The 17,500-nt window shown below is 44.7% G+C and overlaps 1 protein-coding gene across 5 annotated transcripts in view; it reads left to right on the top strand.

Moving 5' to 3' along the window:
- sox5 (SRY-box transcription factor 5) overlaps positions 1-17,500 on the top strand; it is a 116,839-nt gene that overhangs the window by 92,903 nt on the left and 6,436 nt on the right. For 2 of the 5 annotated variants that reach the window (XM_030046211.1, XM_030046209.1), the window contains exons 9-11: positions 1,184-1,348; positions 8,481-8,673; positions 13,416-13,591. In XM_030046211.1, coding sequence (XP_029902071.1) covers positions 1,184-1,348; positions 8,481-8,673; positions 13,416-13,591 — 534 coding nt within the window. The remainder of the gene's footprint in view (positions 1-1,183; positions 1,349-8,480; positions 8,674-13,415; positions 13,592-17,500) is intronic. The other 3 variants (XM_030046213.1, XM_030046212.1, XM_030046210.1) reach the window with 3 other exon arrangements.

Here is a 17,500-nt window from a genome sequence, read left to right as displayed (position 1 = left end):
CTCCTGCCTTTCTTAAGAAAAAAGTGAATAACAATTCTGGGGAGGAGAGGGGGGGGAAAAAAAGGAGAAAAACAGCATCTTGGAGATTTTGTATTAGCCCACATGAAAGTAATTGAGCCGTGCATGGCGCAGTAAACATGAGTAGCTTGAGGAGGAAGAGAGACAGAGAGAGAGAGAGAGAGGGAGAGAGAGAGAGAGAAAGAAGTGTTTATGAATATTGTAGCTCCTTCCAAGTTGTGAATATTATGCTGTGTCTGTTACTGTGGAAATATTGGCCAGAGACTGCTTTGTGTGAGACAATGGTATTGCATAAATATCCCAAAGCATGTCTCACGCCATAGCAGCTCACAACACCATAATGCTTTTGTTTAATTGGAAATTAATTAAATACATAAATAAGAATGGGGGGAAAAAATCCTGCTTTATGTTTGCAGTTATTGAATCAATTTGTCTTTATTTTAGAACTGTTACATAGTGTATGTATGCGTGTGTGTGTGTGTGTGTGTGTGTGTACTCACAGTCAGCACACTATATAAAGTCACAGAGGCACAAGACACTCTTTTGTCCCATCTGGCATGAAGCTTCACAACTCTTCTCTCTCTCTCTTTCTCTCTCTCCCTTTTTTCTCACCCCTCATCACTTTTTTCACCTTGAGAGAGAAAGAGCGAGCGAGCGAGCGAGGGAGAGAGCGAGAGAGAGAGAGAGAGCCCAGTTCTCTGGCGTGACCTCGATAGCCGGAGTGTTTTCTCTTTCTCCCACGATGCACCTGGAGGGGACATGGCCATCTCTGGGACCGTCAGAGAGGCTGTTAGCGCTTCTCCCATGGGTAGTGGGGGGGGTCTCTCTCTCTCTCTCTCTCTCGCTCTCTCTCTCTCTCTCTCTGTCGCTCTCTCTCACTCACTGTCACACAAACAGAGGCCGGGCCACTAATGGCCCCTTCTTCCAGAGCTTTTTAGCCGGCGTCTTCTTTTTTGTTTGTGTGCTCTTGAGTATTCATTTATTCATGCCGCCCCTTTCTTCTTCCTTTTTTCCCCCCTCTTCTTTCTTTTCTTACCTCTCTCTCTCTCTCTTTACCGTCCCGGCCACCACACCCCCTCCCCTCCCCTCCTGCGACTGTCTCTCTCTCTCCCTCTCTCTCTTCCTGTCTCTCTCCGTCTCTCTACCTGCCTTTCTGTCCATGCAGCAGTTGTATGCAGCCCAGTTGGCGGCCATGCAGGTTTCCCCAGGGGCCAAGCAGCATGGAGGCAGCCTGCCGCCCCAGTCCAACCTGGGCACACACTCCCCGCCAACCAACACACACACACACAGCGACAAGGGCCGCAGCACCCCGCCGCCACCCAAGACTAAGGTAAGGGCGAAAACAAAGGCCGGAATGAGTGTGTGTGAGAGTTTAATGCTAGAAATGCCAGCGGGTTTGGGCGACTATTACAAGGACATGAGTCTAACAAGGGAGTAAATACAATAAAGGAACAATTCACCCAAAATGGACATAAGTTCATTATTTACTCACTGCTCAGCAGGTTGAAACAGGTGCTGGTAGAGAAAGGAGGAAAACTAGTCAGTACGCCCACAAGTGACCAACACCTTTATTATGTGCAATGAAAAACAAAATCCAGAAAACTAACTAGAGAGTAGAGCAGATAAATGACCGAAGTCAGCGAGTACAGCTTTTTAGAGTTCCAAGAAGTGCAAAAAAATGACAACAAAATGATCAAAATTGATTCCATACAGCTCAGGAAGCACGAGCCAAGTCTTCTGAAGTCAAACGAAGACATTCTGAGTGGAAAACGTACATATAAAGTGCAAATTTTCACTTTAGCCTCGCCGAGCCAAAACTTGTAAACTTTTGCGATAATATCTAATATTTTTTTTTTATGCGAAATCCTGACAACTGAGATTAGGATCCTGGAAAACCACACAGACTTTGTCCAAATGTACAATTCAGATTTTCTAAGTGCACATCAGCCGTTTGGCCTTTCTAGTGTTAAAAAAAAAAAAAAAAAAAAAAAGTGTGTGTGAGAGTGGATGCTTGCCTGGATGATGATGATGTTGTTTTTGCTCTAATGCATGAGCCGGAAATGTGTTTCCATGTTTGTTTGGAAAAAAAAAAAAAAAAAAAAAGTCTTGCATCCTGAATGCTTTTTGTTGTTGTTGTTGTTGTTGTTGTTGTTTGTATTTAATCAGTCAAGCCGCTCCTCACACTAATATAAAATATGCCTTGGTAGGATTCACAAAACTTTCCTGAGATTATCATAGACGCCTCCGTGAGTTGAATTTTTCCACGGAACGTCGGCTGGCATCGCGTTACGGAGGGTTTGAGGACGCATCGGTGTTTGTGCTGTTTTTATTTTATTTTTTTATTTTTATTTTTATTTTTTTTCGGCTGGTTGGCCTTGCGGGCGAGGCGAGGCCTGGTGTCCATCCAAGTGGAATTCTATGAATATCTGGCTGACCGTTGGGACACCCCCTCCTCCCGTGACACACACACACACACACACACACACACAGATAGACACATCCTAGGACCCCCCTGGTGTAGTGGTCAGTCACCAGTCTCACACACACACACACACACACACCCGAGCAGTGGGAGAACACCATCACACTCCCACTGAGCCTGATAATCTGAATAAAGATGTGTTCAGGCTGAACTTGAGCCAAACTTTTCCCCACTTTCCTCTCCTCTCCTCTCTCTCTCTCTCTTTTTGTCATTTTCGGCTTCATTCTCCGTTCTTTTATTTCTCTTCATCCCTCATCTCAACTCTCCTGTCCACACACACACACACACACACACACACCGGCTCATACTGCAGATTAAGGCGTGCGTTTGACCCCAGAGCTTACACCCCTGCCCTCTTGTCCATCAAACTCCCACAAAATGCTCACAAACACACACACACACACACCGCCACACGTGTTATTACCATATATATGGAGTTGGCGAGTACTGCGGCCTGCAGTGGGGAGGAAGTGGGGAGCCATAATGGCCTCCCCGTCCCAGCAGGAGCGTCCGACTGGGACCCCGTGGAGACAAAATGGCTGCCTGAGCGCAAAGTTTGTCTGTGGAGAGACACATTAGATAAAGGCTCTTGATCTCTTTCTTTCTTTTCTTTCTTTCTTTCTCTCTCCTCCCTGTCGGCTTGGACGTGATGTTTGCTGACTCCTCCGTCTGTCTCTGTCAATCTCTCAGCCCTCCAGTTGATTTTGTTTGTCTCATTTTCTTTTCTTTTTTTTTTCCCCCCCTCCATTCAGTCTGAGCACTCAAGCGCTCTCACTCACACTCTCGCTCACTCCTCCTGACACTTTCTCCGTCTGTCTGTGTGTCTGTCTCTCTCTCTCCCTCACTCCGTCTCTCTCTCTCTCTCTCTCTGGGTGAGTGACATGTATATTTCAGAGGTGTGCTCCCCCTGTGGGCTCTCTCTCAGGTCTCTAGTCATTTAGAGACCTGCTGCCTGCTTCTGCTCACAGCTGTTTGGACTCAGGCACACACCGCTTAAGTGCTTTACCCTCGGGTGAGACACGGACACACATGCACGCACACGCGCTCAAACACACACACACACACACACATGCACAAATCACTGCCTTCATACACGCAGCTTCCTCACAAGAATAAATCGGTAGATGTAGGCAGGCATGCATACAGGCTCGTACAATGGTGCGGTTCAAAATGATGCGCCATATGTACCCCATTCATGTGCACAGATCACACACACACATGCTCTCACACATGTCCACACACACACACACACACACAGGCACGTTTTAGAATCAGCCGTGCTGAGAAATCAAAACCACAACCTCAGTTTACTTTTCATTTTCCAAACTGTAACAACATCTGGCGGATAATGACGATACGCGGCCGGGCCAACTGCCGTCAATAGGACTGTTACTGACCACATTCACACACAGGAATGCTTGCCTGCACACACACACACACACTAAAGACTCCTTTCTGCCTGCTAACGGAGGAATAAGAAAGTATCACGGCGTCTTGGTGGCTCTTTGGACTCGAAGGCACAAACCTCTTTTGTCTTCCCTGTCACTCTCCGCCGAATAATGAGACAAAAATGTCATTTCATTTTATCTTTACAGCCTCAATCCAGAATTTATTTGGCCACATAAATTTTCTCGCGCATTCAGAGCCTAGGTGCATTCCTATTCCGTTGGATACAGCGCAGGGAGGCTTTTTTGTGTGCGGTATCTTCACTTTAATGGCCAGTTTTAACTCCTGTGAAAGACAAATGCAGTTTAAACAAAACACAGTACATTAGGAAGTAGTGTTTTGAATTTTTCTTTCATTTCTCTTCTTTGATTTTTTATTCCATACACACATTTATGAGTATAACATCACCAGTTTAAACTGACTAACACCTACAGTTTCAGTATACATAGAGAAAAAAAAAAAAGTTTTAGTATCAGTCCTAGTACCGGCGGCTCAGACAGCAAATTAGAGGATAAAATATTCATATATCAATTAGGCAGCGCTGAGGTGACAGTATTTCACCTGGGGGAGGCGTACTGCAAATATTGAATTTGAAAAGAACAAAAAAATCAGACGAGACAGTCAAGGTAAAGTCACGTCTGAATGGCTTCATCCGGTGTGCTTCCTCCAAAGAGAAAGTCCTGGAATAATGTAAAAGTGCATTTACATATTTGAGGAGTCGGTGCTAGGATCGGGTCTCAGCTCTCTGTTCTCTGCTATTTGCTGTGTGATAGAGGTGGGTATAACATTATTATTAACGTACGCACTCTCGGCGCCGTAAGGAGGCAGCGGTAAAGCATACACGCATGCACACACACACACACCTCGCTCAGGATAAACGGCGGCAGCACACACACTTGTCCTGTTAATTGAACCGTCAGCTCCCTTGATAAGATGCACAACCCTGATGTCACTCGCACGTGTCGGCAGCACCCGTGGAGGTGAAATACAGCAGATACACACACACACACACATGCACACACACATGTCTTCTCTCTGTCCCCTCTCTCTCTCTCTCTTTCTCTCTCTCTCCCTCTGGCTCTCTCTGTCACTCTGCATGTTTTCGGTCTCAAAGCTGGAGACTGTTTCATCAGCCAAGAGAGACACAAAAGCAATTGTATTAATTCAAGACTCCAAGCCTTTGCAGAGGCTTTAGAGGCCTCACACACACTCACACACACACACACACATGCTGTCATGAGATTTAGAGCTTGTTGAACAATGTCTCGCAACGACACACACACACACACACGCAAACAAGTCGGTCCAAGCCTCTCAGCTCCACTGTCTAAACTAATTCCTCCACACTGGCATTATGCAGGTTGGCCACCTTCCCACCATAGGATTTTGCTTGGCGCGAAGAGGAAACTCCCCCATCCACTGTACAAGAGGCAGAGGCATTATCTATTTGTAATAAATATTCAAACGCTCTCCCAGCCAAAGCCCACCATAATATGGGTCAGGATTGAGAAGATCCCGCTCAGTTTTTCTCCTCTCGTTCTCTTTTCTCTCCCCTTCTTCTCCGGCCCATTGTTTCAGTGAAGGCATCTTTGGGGGTCTCCGTCTTTTTAGAAAGACCCCCCTAATGAAGGACAATCCGGTTAGGCCTCAGCACACACACACACACACACACACACACACACACACACACACACGTAGGGGCTTAATTGGAAGGGCTTAATTGAGTTGTGAGGGGCTCACAAGGCTTAGCTCGACTCAAGGAGAGGGAATCAGGGAAAGTCGGCCTTAATGAGTGGATATACCCACCACACACACACACACACACACACACACACACACATATGGACACACATGCACATACTTGCAGGCTTTCTTTTTTGATCCCACTGTATGCTGGATTCCACTCCACTAAGCAGCAATTACACTAATGATCGGAAAATAAAGGAAAATAATGTCTATTCTATTCTATTCTATTCTATACTATTCTATCCATTCTAGCAAAGTGAGATCTTGGGGCTAAACCTTAGCTAATGCCACCAGTGTGCCACCAGGATCAGTTTAATTCACTCTTGTTAATGAATCCCCACAGGAGCAATTACTAGATTATTGTATCTCAGTTGTACAGGTGGAGTAATGATACACATCAGATAGAAGTGGCCTGTAGACTGTATGTTAATGTATACAGCTGTTTGTATAAAGCCCATAGCGTGCAGTCCATTGCAACAGCTGTTATGAACCCCATAAGCCACATCTTTTATATTACTGATCTATAATCCATAGCTCACATGGTGTTATAGATAAAGACCTGTACAACATATATTTTATTTCAGACATATATCTATTGTCCATTTTGTATCATAGCTATAGTCCAGGATTTTGTAATGTAGCTGAATCCATCCTAGCCTGTAAAGTACATTATTATAGCAATAGTTTTGTATCTGATATATTGTAACATAGCTGTAGTTGTAATGTAAGCCATAATGATAATATTTATAATAATAATGAGCTTTGTTTATAGAGCATTTTTCTGAACAATGTTAGAAAGTGTTTCACAAAAAAGATAAAATATAACAAAACAATAATAGTAAAGTAAAAATCAGTCAATTAAATTAAATTAGATTAGAGATCTGACCAGATCTCCAGAGGGCCACAATCAGCTAATCAAAGAGAGCACCCAGGATCATAAGGAGTTAGAAGATCTTTGATGTAATTAAGGACTTGGTCATGTAAAAGCCTTGAAGGTCAAAAATAAAATATTAGAATCAATGCAAAGGTGAACGGGAAGCCAATGCAGGGAGGCCAGTTCTCTTTACTTTATGAGTTACATGATCTTGTTTTGTTGAACCGGTGGGCATTTTGCATTTTGAACCAGCTGAAGCCAATACAGGGAAGTCTGACTAATAGCCGTGAAGAGGGCATTACAGAAATCAAGACTCAAAAATCCCCAAAAGATGAGGATGTACGGTTTGAAATGAAGTTGAAATAAAACATAGACCACATCCATCGACCATATGTGATATGCTGCGGCTATAATTGTGCATCCTGGATACCATATGCATTATATTACAGCTATAGTTCCTCCGTCAGTAGAGCCTATTGCGCTGTGACTTGCATTAGCGGACACATTAAGCCGTCCCATGCACCATGTTGTGTCTGCCTGTTAATTGCAGAGTTTTAATTACACGGAGTGGTCTGTGTACATCTGGCCCCTCGGTGATCTAATTCCCTCCTTCCTGTCATGTGACCCCCCAGCGGCTCACCCTGATTGGATTAGGTCATCGGCAGGGGTGATGTTGCCATGACAATTAACGTGATAACAGCCTTCGGCGCCGTGCGGTGGTCCACATGCCGATTAGTTATAGAGGCCGACCGGCGAACGGCTGTCTGTTACACACATACGCAAACATACCTATACATGCACGCTATACACACACACACACACACACACACACACACACACACACACACACACACACACACACACACACACACACACACACACACAATGCAGCCCACTTGTTCATTGTGTGAAGGACACATTGTATCCATCGGTGTTGTTGTTTGATTCAGTTTGTTGATGTGGCTGTAATGCAGAGACAGGCATTGTGCTGTCCTGATGTTGAGTGCGCTGTCCTTTTTTTCGGCGTCACGCACATCATAGACGGCACCAACCAAGCAGCACAGCCTGTTGTTGTTGACTCTTCGAATGACGTATCGATTGAGAGGCGCGGCGGGGGCCCGCGCGTGTGTGAGTGTGTGTCTTCGAGGCGGGAAGTGCGTCTCCGCCGTTACAGTCCATGTTCGCGGCCGTGAAGTTCCCTTGTTTCTAATGGAGCGAGTGCACATTGAAGTGGCACACAGGCCTCCGTTCTGTTCTGTGCCATTTGCCGTTTGATAGGATGAGATATCCCAGTGTATCTAGTCGCTCACAGCTGTAAAGAAAAGCCCAGGGAGGCGTTACGACAGTGTATGTGGAAGACAGAGCGAGAGAGAGAGAGAGAGAGGGGGAGAGAGAATGAGGCTCCCCTTATAGGATCCAAGGCATTTGTTGTGGCTTGAACACTGAGGCTGTGGCGGCTGCCCCGGTTTGAAGCATGCCAAAGAGCAAGTGCATGTTTTGAGTGTGCATGACCTTCTCGATGAAGCGTGCATGTGCATGTGCATGAAACGTCCCGTCCCCCACCCCGTTTCAAGTGTGACTCCCCGCGCCGCAGCAAGAACAGCCGTGGTTTGGACGTAAACATGTTGATATTGCATCTCTCATTTTGTGCTGTCCATTTTTGATTTCTGCTTGCGATGAGTGGTTGAAACCTGGGCACTGGCATGCACCCCCGCTGTATGTCCCTCCGGGCTCGCCGTAGATGGCCGTGCATGGGCGCCTGTTCCATTGGTGAAGATTCCAGTTTAACCCTTTGCGACTGGTTTCAGTGGGCAGGGGAGGCGGGAAGAGGAGAGGCAACGGGTCCCCCTCCTCCCCCTCCCGATTGCTACGGTGGTCACAGCAGGCGAAACTGTGCTGTTTTGGTTTTTGCAGGACAGTGAGGGTGCACAGCCACTGAACCTGTCGGCCAAGCCTAAGGCATCCGAGAGCAAGTCACCCAACTCCCCCCCAACTTCCCCACAGGTCCCTGCTGCTGCCGCCGCCAAGCTGGGCCCCGCCGGCACCATGAAGCACAGCGCCGCCCCCTCCAGTATCGGAGGACCGCCTGCCAGAGTCAGCTCAATAGGTAGGTGGACTGCTGCACTTGAGGATTTTTTTTTTTTTTTTTTTTTTTTTTTTAAATATATACATCTTTAATTCTTTCTATTTCCAGATTTCCAGTAGTACTTTCACACCTTTTCACAAAACAAATTCAACAGTGATAGGACAACTTATTCCACGTCTCTTTTGTCGTTGCTAAATCCTACATTTTCAACCACATCCACATATTTAATCAACTTTTTTCAATCTGTGACTGATCAAATTACAGGGAAATGTGTATGAAATGGTGCACAAGACATCTACATTTTTTTCCTATTTTTATGTAACAGTGCATCCATAAAACAATGGCGTCTTGGATTTGAATATTTTACTATGTATGTGACGTTATAGCACAATACGGAAAATCATGTCTTTTTTTACAACTTTGACGCTACTTGAGGGAGAATTTAAGGGAAAATCGGATTTTAAGGGGTTAACATGAGGACATTTCCAGAGTGAGCACAAGAAGGTGCCTCTACATGCACAAAGACGCCGTCACACACACACACACATGTACAAATGAGAATCCGTCCAGACAAAAACAAGAGCAAATATATAAATATACACAAAAACTGCTCATACAGTACGCTGCTCTGAAAATGGTCTGCAAACTGGGCACGTAATGACATTGTAAATCTTTTGGGAAAAGCAGTAATAGCTCTAGTTGTTAGTGGGAATGACAAGAATAGCATTTTCCCTCATAGTATTGCCATTGTTGGTAGTGCCAGTGCCGTAATCATAATCACACCCGACCATATGCGCACATACATGAAATATGACATAAATGAATCACTATTTTGTACTCTTAATCCATTTTTCACGCAACGCTGATAGTTCAAATATTACACATATGTAACAGGCTATAATTAGTGTGTTTGTGTTTTTCTTCCGTGCCGCTGTTTGCCTCCGGGCTGCTTCATTGTTATGTGTTTATTAGTGACTGAAAGAGACAGAGACATTGGAACGAGGGGAGGGAGGGAGGGAGAGAGAGAGAGAGAGAGAGATAGGGATTAACACTCATTTTTTTTTATTTTTATTTTTTTATTTTTTTTTCCGAGCGGGGGAATAATAAAGAGAGGAGCGCATGACAGACAGGAGGTATCACCGATGAGATTAGACAAGCCTCTTACACGAGCCAGGACAGCACAAACAACCAGCATTAATGACACAATGACAGCACACACACACACACACACACACACACACACACACACAAGCCGACACACACAAAGGCTCACACACACACACACACACAATCCCACCTCCTCCTCCTATGCAGTAGGCAGTTATCCATTTTTCTGACTTCTTGGCTAATCTCAGTGTTTTTCAACAAATCGGCGGATTTAATATCAGATTAGTGGCTTTGCGGCCCCAGATGTTTTTTGTTCTGAAAAATGGATTAGGGTGTATAAAGTTTTGTGTGATCCCTTAGCTGTGGAACATGTTGTGTGTGGAGGCCGCTGTGTGTTTTGTGCGTTAGATCCCAGTTGTGTTGGAGCCCAGGTCCCATCTGTTAGCACTCAGTCACCACTACATACAGTACTTATCACAATTCATTCTCCTGTTAGGATTCATGCTGCCGGTTCAGAAGGGAATAGAAGGGACACACAAATTGAATTGGAGTCTGTAGAGACGGTTGTTTCCCTGTGTGTGCGTGTGTGTGTGTGTGTGTGTGTCTGGGTGGTAGAGGCTATAAATGTTACACAAGGCCAATGGGGCAAAGCCACATATTACCTTTTAACATGGTAACATGTCACTGCATCGTTTAGCACTTCAGCCACGGATATTCCTTATATTTGCATTTGCACAGGTAAAAGTATTATTTTATTGTTCTTCATTACATTTTAAACCACATCCACCACAGAGAATAAATCAACGATCAGTGGCAGATTGTGGAACCTTTCACAATAAAACGTCAGTCAGCAAAGATGAGAAGAGCAGCCTGCTTCTGCTTTGTTGGTTCTACTTTTTTGTCATTTCCAAGTTTCCAATAAAAGCTAAAATGAAACACTGCAGATGATCGATGAACTGTTTAGACTCAACTGGAAAAAATTAGGAAGAAGGGAGAATAATATCATTCAGTTGGTCTGATCATGAGAAACTTTACTGTTTTGAAAAAAGTAACTGGGTAACTTTTACTGCAAGTACATTTTAAATGAGCAACTTTTCTTTTTCTTCAGGAGAACTTAAGGAAATAACAGTAAAGTAACTGTGCATTTGTAATCGCTCGCTACATGTCTTGCTCATTAACATAACATAGTGCTTTAACACACTCCAGCACACAAAGTCTCTGGTGATGTCGTGGTAAATGAAGACCAATTTTAACCGGTATGGACAAAAATACATTACATTTCCACAGAGGCAGAGTTCTCAGAGTTTTTCAAAGGAGATGTTTGCAGATTTAAGTACGTCAGGTGCAGGTGCGTTGCAAAGTGTCACTTCAGTCTTTAAAAAAATGAAGATCCTGCACGCTGCTCTTACTCGGCGTCACAATTTATTGATCATACCGCCATTTCTGTCCCCCTGGACCTTTTTCAAGAGTAGTTAAGAGTAAAGAGGAATACTCTCGATGAAGGTCTGGTGGGACTGAAACATCGGTATGACCAATAAACTGTGTCACAAGCAAGATCAATGCACAGGATCTTCAAGAGTTACAGGGAAGCAGCATTGTGGAAGTGTCTTTCTTCTGTGATGTGTCTTAAACAGCAGATTATCTCCGGACCTGCAGGTGAAAACCGGATTAGGCTGAGTTCAGGGGACTTTACCCCCACTTACATCCCTGAATGCATCCGGTGGAAGATTTTGTTTTTCAGTTTGTGCGCCCCTCCCTCGCTCCTCTGTCTTTTTTGACACCCACCCACCCTGAGGCACCTTCCTTTGTCTCCCGCTCCATCCATCCATCCATCCATCTGCCGTCTCAAACCGAACCGAAGGGCCGTCAGCACCTGTAACCTCCGCTCCGATCAGACGTTTTTCTCTGTCCCTGAAGGAAAATACTGCGGCAGCTCCCTTTGACCTTCCTGATAGACACGTTTTTCTTTTTCTTTTTTTTTCTTTTTTTTTTCAGTCAAATATCTATCCTGCCTGTCTGTAGAGATTTAGTGAGGTGAGGTGCGTCTGTCTACTACAAGGCATTAGAAAGTAGACGAGAGAGACAGAGAAACCCAGAAACAAAAGGTAGAGAAGAGAGAGACAGATGCAGGCGGACAGAGAGCAAGAGGAAAAAGGCAGAGAAATGTAGAAAGGTCAAGAGACATAGAGAGAAAAAGAGAGAGAGAAACAGAGAGAGAAACAGAGAGAGAGAGAGAGAGAGAGACCCCCCCTTCCCTGCTATCTGGGTCACATTCACTTGTCTGGATGGTTGGCATCGCTGTCAGTTTAGGAGAGAAGGGGGGGCTACACACACACACACACACACACACACACACACACATTCACGGGCACAAGAATACCAACAGAGCCTGTATCCGTCTCTCTCCCTCTCTCTCTCTTTTGAGTCCAGATTAAAATTGACTGCCACCCCATCCCATCCTGTCACTCCCTCTCCCTCTCTCCCTCTTTCTCTCTCTCTCTCCTCTGCCCTCTCTCACCCCCTCTCCCCTCCCTCCCTTTTGGCCCCGCTCACATCCAGATTTTCCGGTTATGACTTCTGAAAGAGTTCACGGCTCTGTCATTACCAATCTGAAGCTGGTAATCTGGCCTGAGATGGCATTAGCGGTACGGATTAACGCAGATAAAGGCCCCATAAGCCAGCCGCGGCCCTTTGTTAAGAGCTAACCCAGCTGATAGGGAGAGGCGATAGCAGGACACACACACACACTCACACACTCACTCACACACACACACACACTCAGAGCAGATGCCTCTGATGCTTCATCGGCAGCTAAGCTGCGGAAATAATACAAATAATAGGCGGCGAGGAGGAGCGGGGAGATGTGATCTGTGCGGGGCGGCGGGGCAGATGTTCGCGGCCGGGGAAATTAGCAGGACTTTTTAGCTGTAATAAGAGTCATCTGGCCACCGCTTTTCAAAGAAGAGTCGTGAGCTTTCAGATGAAAAGACAGAGAGAGAGAGCAGAGAGTCACTGGGTGTGTGTGTGTGTGTGTGTGTGTGTGTGTGTGTGTGTGTGGTGTGTGATCGGGCAGGTTGGTGGGGAGGGGGTGCCTGAAGCAAGTCTGGCTACGGGCATAAGCTGACTCACACACCCTGTTTGACAGTCAAGTGGTCAGTGTGTGTGTGTGTGTGTGTGTGAGAGAGAGAGAGAGAGAGAGAGAGAAGGGGGGATACAGGAAGAGCCTCATGCACTGCCCCACAACACACACACACATTCACACATATACACATACACACTCACACACTCCCTGCTGCCTCGAGTGTATGTTAATGTCTTTACCTCATGGTTCAGGAGAAGATTTATTCTGGATGGAGTCCTCACACAAACACACACACACACACACACACACACACACACACATAAAAACATGCATTCACTCTCCCAAGTTGGATTATAGAGGTAGACTGTTATTCACAAGAGGACTGACTCTGCTTTTCTGTGTCTTTTTGAAGCACAAACAACAGAAATGTAGAAATGCTTTCAGTCCCTCGGCATGTGAATCACCCCACGTTCAACAAAACAAAACGAGATGATTTGCTTATACTCTTGCCTTCTTTTCTTCCTCTTTCTTTTCCTTCCCTCTCTCTGTCTGTCTGTTTCTGTGTGCGTGTCAGCAGACTTGTTGTCGTCGCTGTCCTCGGGAACCTACCTGAACGACCACGAGGCGGTGACCAAAGCCTTCGCCGAGGCCCGGCAGATGAAGGAGCAGCTGAAGCGAGAGCAGCAGGTCCTGGACGCCAAGGTGGCCGCCGTCAGCAACCTCAGCCTCAACAACGGACGCTCCGACAAGGTGGGCAGCTTCAAACTATCTAGGCCACGATAGCTATCCACCAGGATCATATTAAAACTGGATTCTCCGTAACTTTCATTTTTTCCATCGTCAAAACCCCACTGCCGCATCTTTACTTTCTCTTTATTTCATTGTGCATCTGTAAAAATTCAGCCTAAAAATAATTCCTCCTGCAAAAAGCAATTTTCCAAAGTGACGGATTTTCAAACTTTCAACCAGCTTCGTTCAAAGTGACTCCAGTGGCAACACAGTGTGCCGATGTTGAGTGTTTACCGCCAAAAATTGTATACATTTTTTTTCCTGATATGCCACAGTGCCAAATGTTGAATAGTCATCATCTTGTTTTAAATGGAAAATAAAAAAAAAGTGAAATTATGGAAGTAAAACACGGTCAAACGTGCTGTTGGTTTGTCACTTTAATTTGAAAGGAAGTTACAGGGATCAAACAGGACATAATAATAATAATAATAATAATAATAATATAAGACAAACTAGACAGGAGAGGAGAGGATAAAATGTGTGGTCTGGTATTGAAGAATGCCCTGTTTTGTCTTGGTGGAAAAAAAAAAAAAAAATTCAAATTAGTACATAAATGGCCAGTGATTTACCTTGCAGAGGACATTAATTTTAGTTTTGTCTGTTGGAACAAAAATAAATGCTCCTGGCAGTCACCTTACACACACACACACACACAAAGAGAAATGAACCACGATGCCAGTCTGGGACATTTCTTTTATTTTTTATTTATTTATTTATTTTTTTTGTGTAATCAGATTACCAAAATGCATTATATGTAATCCATCAAAACGCCACTGTATCTGTGTAATAACAAGCATGAACTGCTGTAATGATGCCGTGATGTATATGACTAAGGAATTATTCCTACTCATTAGGGTTCCTGATCGACATCCTCAATAACACACACCGGCGAATAAAGGGATGGCTATGAGGCTCGCGCACAAATTACCGTTATTTATCTCAGGCAAAAAATACAAGGTCTAAATTCATAAATCCTCTCAAAATACCAAAAAAAAAAAAAAAAAAAGTCTCAGAAGTCATCAAAAGCTGTACGGTCTCATTGTCGGGGTGTAATAATTTGTCTTGCCATATGCCATGCCTACTCCACCATGTAGGAGGTAAATCGGTGTACAATGTGCTCACTGAAATGTGTTGAAGCTAAACAGGGCCAGATAAGGTAAAACCAGAGGCGTCTCAGAGGTAATGAGTGTGTCTGTGAGGCACACTGCGGGGCTGCGTTTGTGTGTGTGTGTGTGTGTGAGAGAGAGAGAGAGAGAGGGAGAATGTGTGTGTGTGTGTGTGCGTGGTGGAGCGGAGCGTCGAGGAGACAGTAATGTGAAGTGACGGCGCCGGCTCCTCGGCAGCGTGGCTAAATTGTGGTTATTTGTTAAACACATTGGGAGTCAGCTGGTGCACACACACACACACACACACACACACACAGCAACAGTGTGCTCGAAGCATCTGCACCGCTGACATTCAACAGCTCTATCTTTCTCTTTCTCTCTTCCTCCAATTATTTTTTTTTCTTTCTCTCCCCATCTGATGTGTTTCAAACAGTCACCCACTCAGACCTGCGCCGCTTGATCTGTAATTCGACGCGAACATCGTCCAGGATCGGGCTGCGCACGCTGATACAAAGCCTCCGCGCGCGTACGGGGAGCACAAAGGGCTACCGTTTAAAAATGATCTCAGATTTGCAGATTTTTTTGCAAATCTCATTATCTGAAAGACGGCGCAGTTTGGTCAGAGCTGCGCTAGGAAGTCGTTGGGATCGACTGTAAATAAGCGAAACGTTTCGAAACCTGCTCATAAACTCTCTGGAATATCACTCAGTTTGAAGACATGAATTCCAGATAGGGAACGTCAGGGATTTTTCCCCGAATCCCCCGGGGGAAGCGAAGGGATATTAGGGAATTTTCACGACACAGGAAAACAACAGAGTGTATTTTTCTCTCTCTCTCTTTTTCCCACACGTTGGTTTTCAGCTGGTTTGTGCAACTGTAGTGGAAAATAGACTGTTTCCATCTGTTTATGAGATGCAAAACAACATTATAGCCACATTACAGCTGCACCTTGCTTTTGTAATTATTCTGGTGGAAACAGGATACAGGGGCCAGCCGTTGATGTAAAGTGTGTTTTCTGACCGATTATTTACATTCTCCAGAAAGGAATTTTAACCCTATAAAGCCATTTGTATCATATATGATGCACATTTTCAATTCCATTTTTCGTTTTCAGTTTAATCAACACTTGACCAAAATACTGTTGTATACCTTTGAACACTTCCCCTGTTCACCCTGGACCATACCATTGGCACTTCAAGTACATATCATATATCATACACCAGAAAGGCTGTGTAATAACATATTTATTTTTATTTTTATTTTTTATATATATATTTTGTTATAGGACTAAATAAAGGGTTCAGTTTCAAAAAATTGGAATTTTCTGCCAATTCTTTCATAGTTCAGGCTTTATAGGGTTAATGATGTTTGGACACAAAAATATGAGGAAATTGGTGTATGTAATGTAAAAAAAAAAAAATCTCTATAGAAAAATGCATCTATAAAAACAAAAATATATTTAACAAAGAGAGAAACCATGACAATAGGTCTTTGAAATGCACGAAAAAAGTTACGGAAAAATGTGGAATGCCTCCTCTTGCGTTTGATTTTGTTCCAAAGCAACGTGAAGCGACGCGCTCAGACTCATTTCCGTTTCCTCGGCCCTTTGGCTTTGTGCTGCAGCTGCGGAGCGAGCGAGCGAGCGGGCGGGCGGGCGAGCGAGCGGCGCTCAGATACAATAGTGTCATCTCTGACAGACTCAGAGGATTAGTTGTGTCGCTACTTTGTGTCTTGGCTCCAGTGTCAGCCATTCAATCCACTTTTCTCATGTACTGTACTGGGGCTTAATGTCAGACTAGGCTGTCATCCACTCTGTCTCCCTGCTCGTCTCTGTCTCTGCCTCTCACACACACACACACACACACACACACACACACACACACACACAGAGGAAAATGTCCTCATGTCTCAAAATGAGATCATTTCACTTTTCTTTCATTTTTTCTTCTCTCTCTTACAGCGAGGCCTTAAATACGGCAGATTGCATCTTTTAACGTGTCGCCTGAATCGAGAATTTCTTTACAATATTCTGCATTCAAAATGAAAACAAGTGAAATTATTCCAGCTCACCGGCAGGTTATCGCTCAGTTGCATTCAAACAAATACGGTTTGAAGACGCCGCATTAAAATTATTTATAAGAACGGACATTTTTTGCAGCGTGTCTTTCCTCTCTCTCTCTCTCCCTCTCCCCTCCCTCTGTCGTTTTAGTGTTATTTATTCCAATCTGGGGAGAAATTATCTCTAACAATTAAACTCCATTGGGCTAAAAACACAGAAAATGCATTTAATTATCATTTTGCCCTCCCTCCATCCAGCCCGCTAGCTAAACAGGGTCACATGTAAATGGAGAGGGACACTTTTTGGAAGGTTGTTTTAGAAGACAACAGTGTTTTGGGTACTGCTCCTAATCGTATAATTAAACTGTAAAATGCTGGCGCTGGTGCAGCGGGGTGTGTGTACGTCCGTGTGTGTGTGCGTGTGTGTGTGTGTGTGTCGGCAGTCAGGTTGTAGCGCAGAGTGCGCCGGCTGCTTGCATTAAGCATGTAAATGCTCAGTAAATCAGCCTTTTATTGGTTGTAATAAATACCCAGGGGGCCGTGCGGCGTGGCCTCGCTCTCGTCCGCCTGGCGCTCTCTCATTCTCTCTCTCTCTAATGCGTCGACCCTCGGGGGCCTCTGCAAGAGAGAGGCAAGCCGCAGCACTCCACTCTCGCAGGTGGCTGCCAGGAGTAGCTACACACACACACACACACACATATACATA

The sequence above is a fragment of the Myripristis murdjan genome, chromosome 23 (assembly GCF_902150065.1).
Source record: "Myripristis murdjan chromosome 23, fMyrMur1.1, whole genome shotgun sequence".
Taxonomy (NCBI): domain Eukaryota; kingdom Metazoa; phylum Chordata; class Actinopteri; order Holocentriformes; family Holocentridae; genus Myripristis; species Myripristis murdjan.
This window is presented reverse-complemented; position numbering and strand designations above follow the sequence as displayed.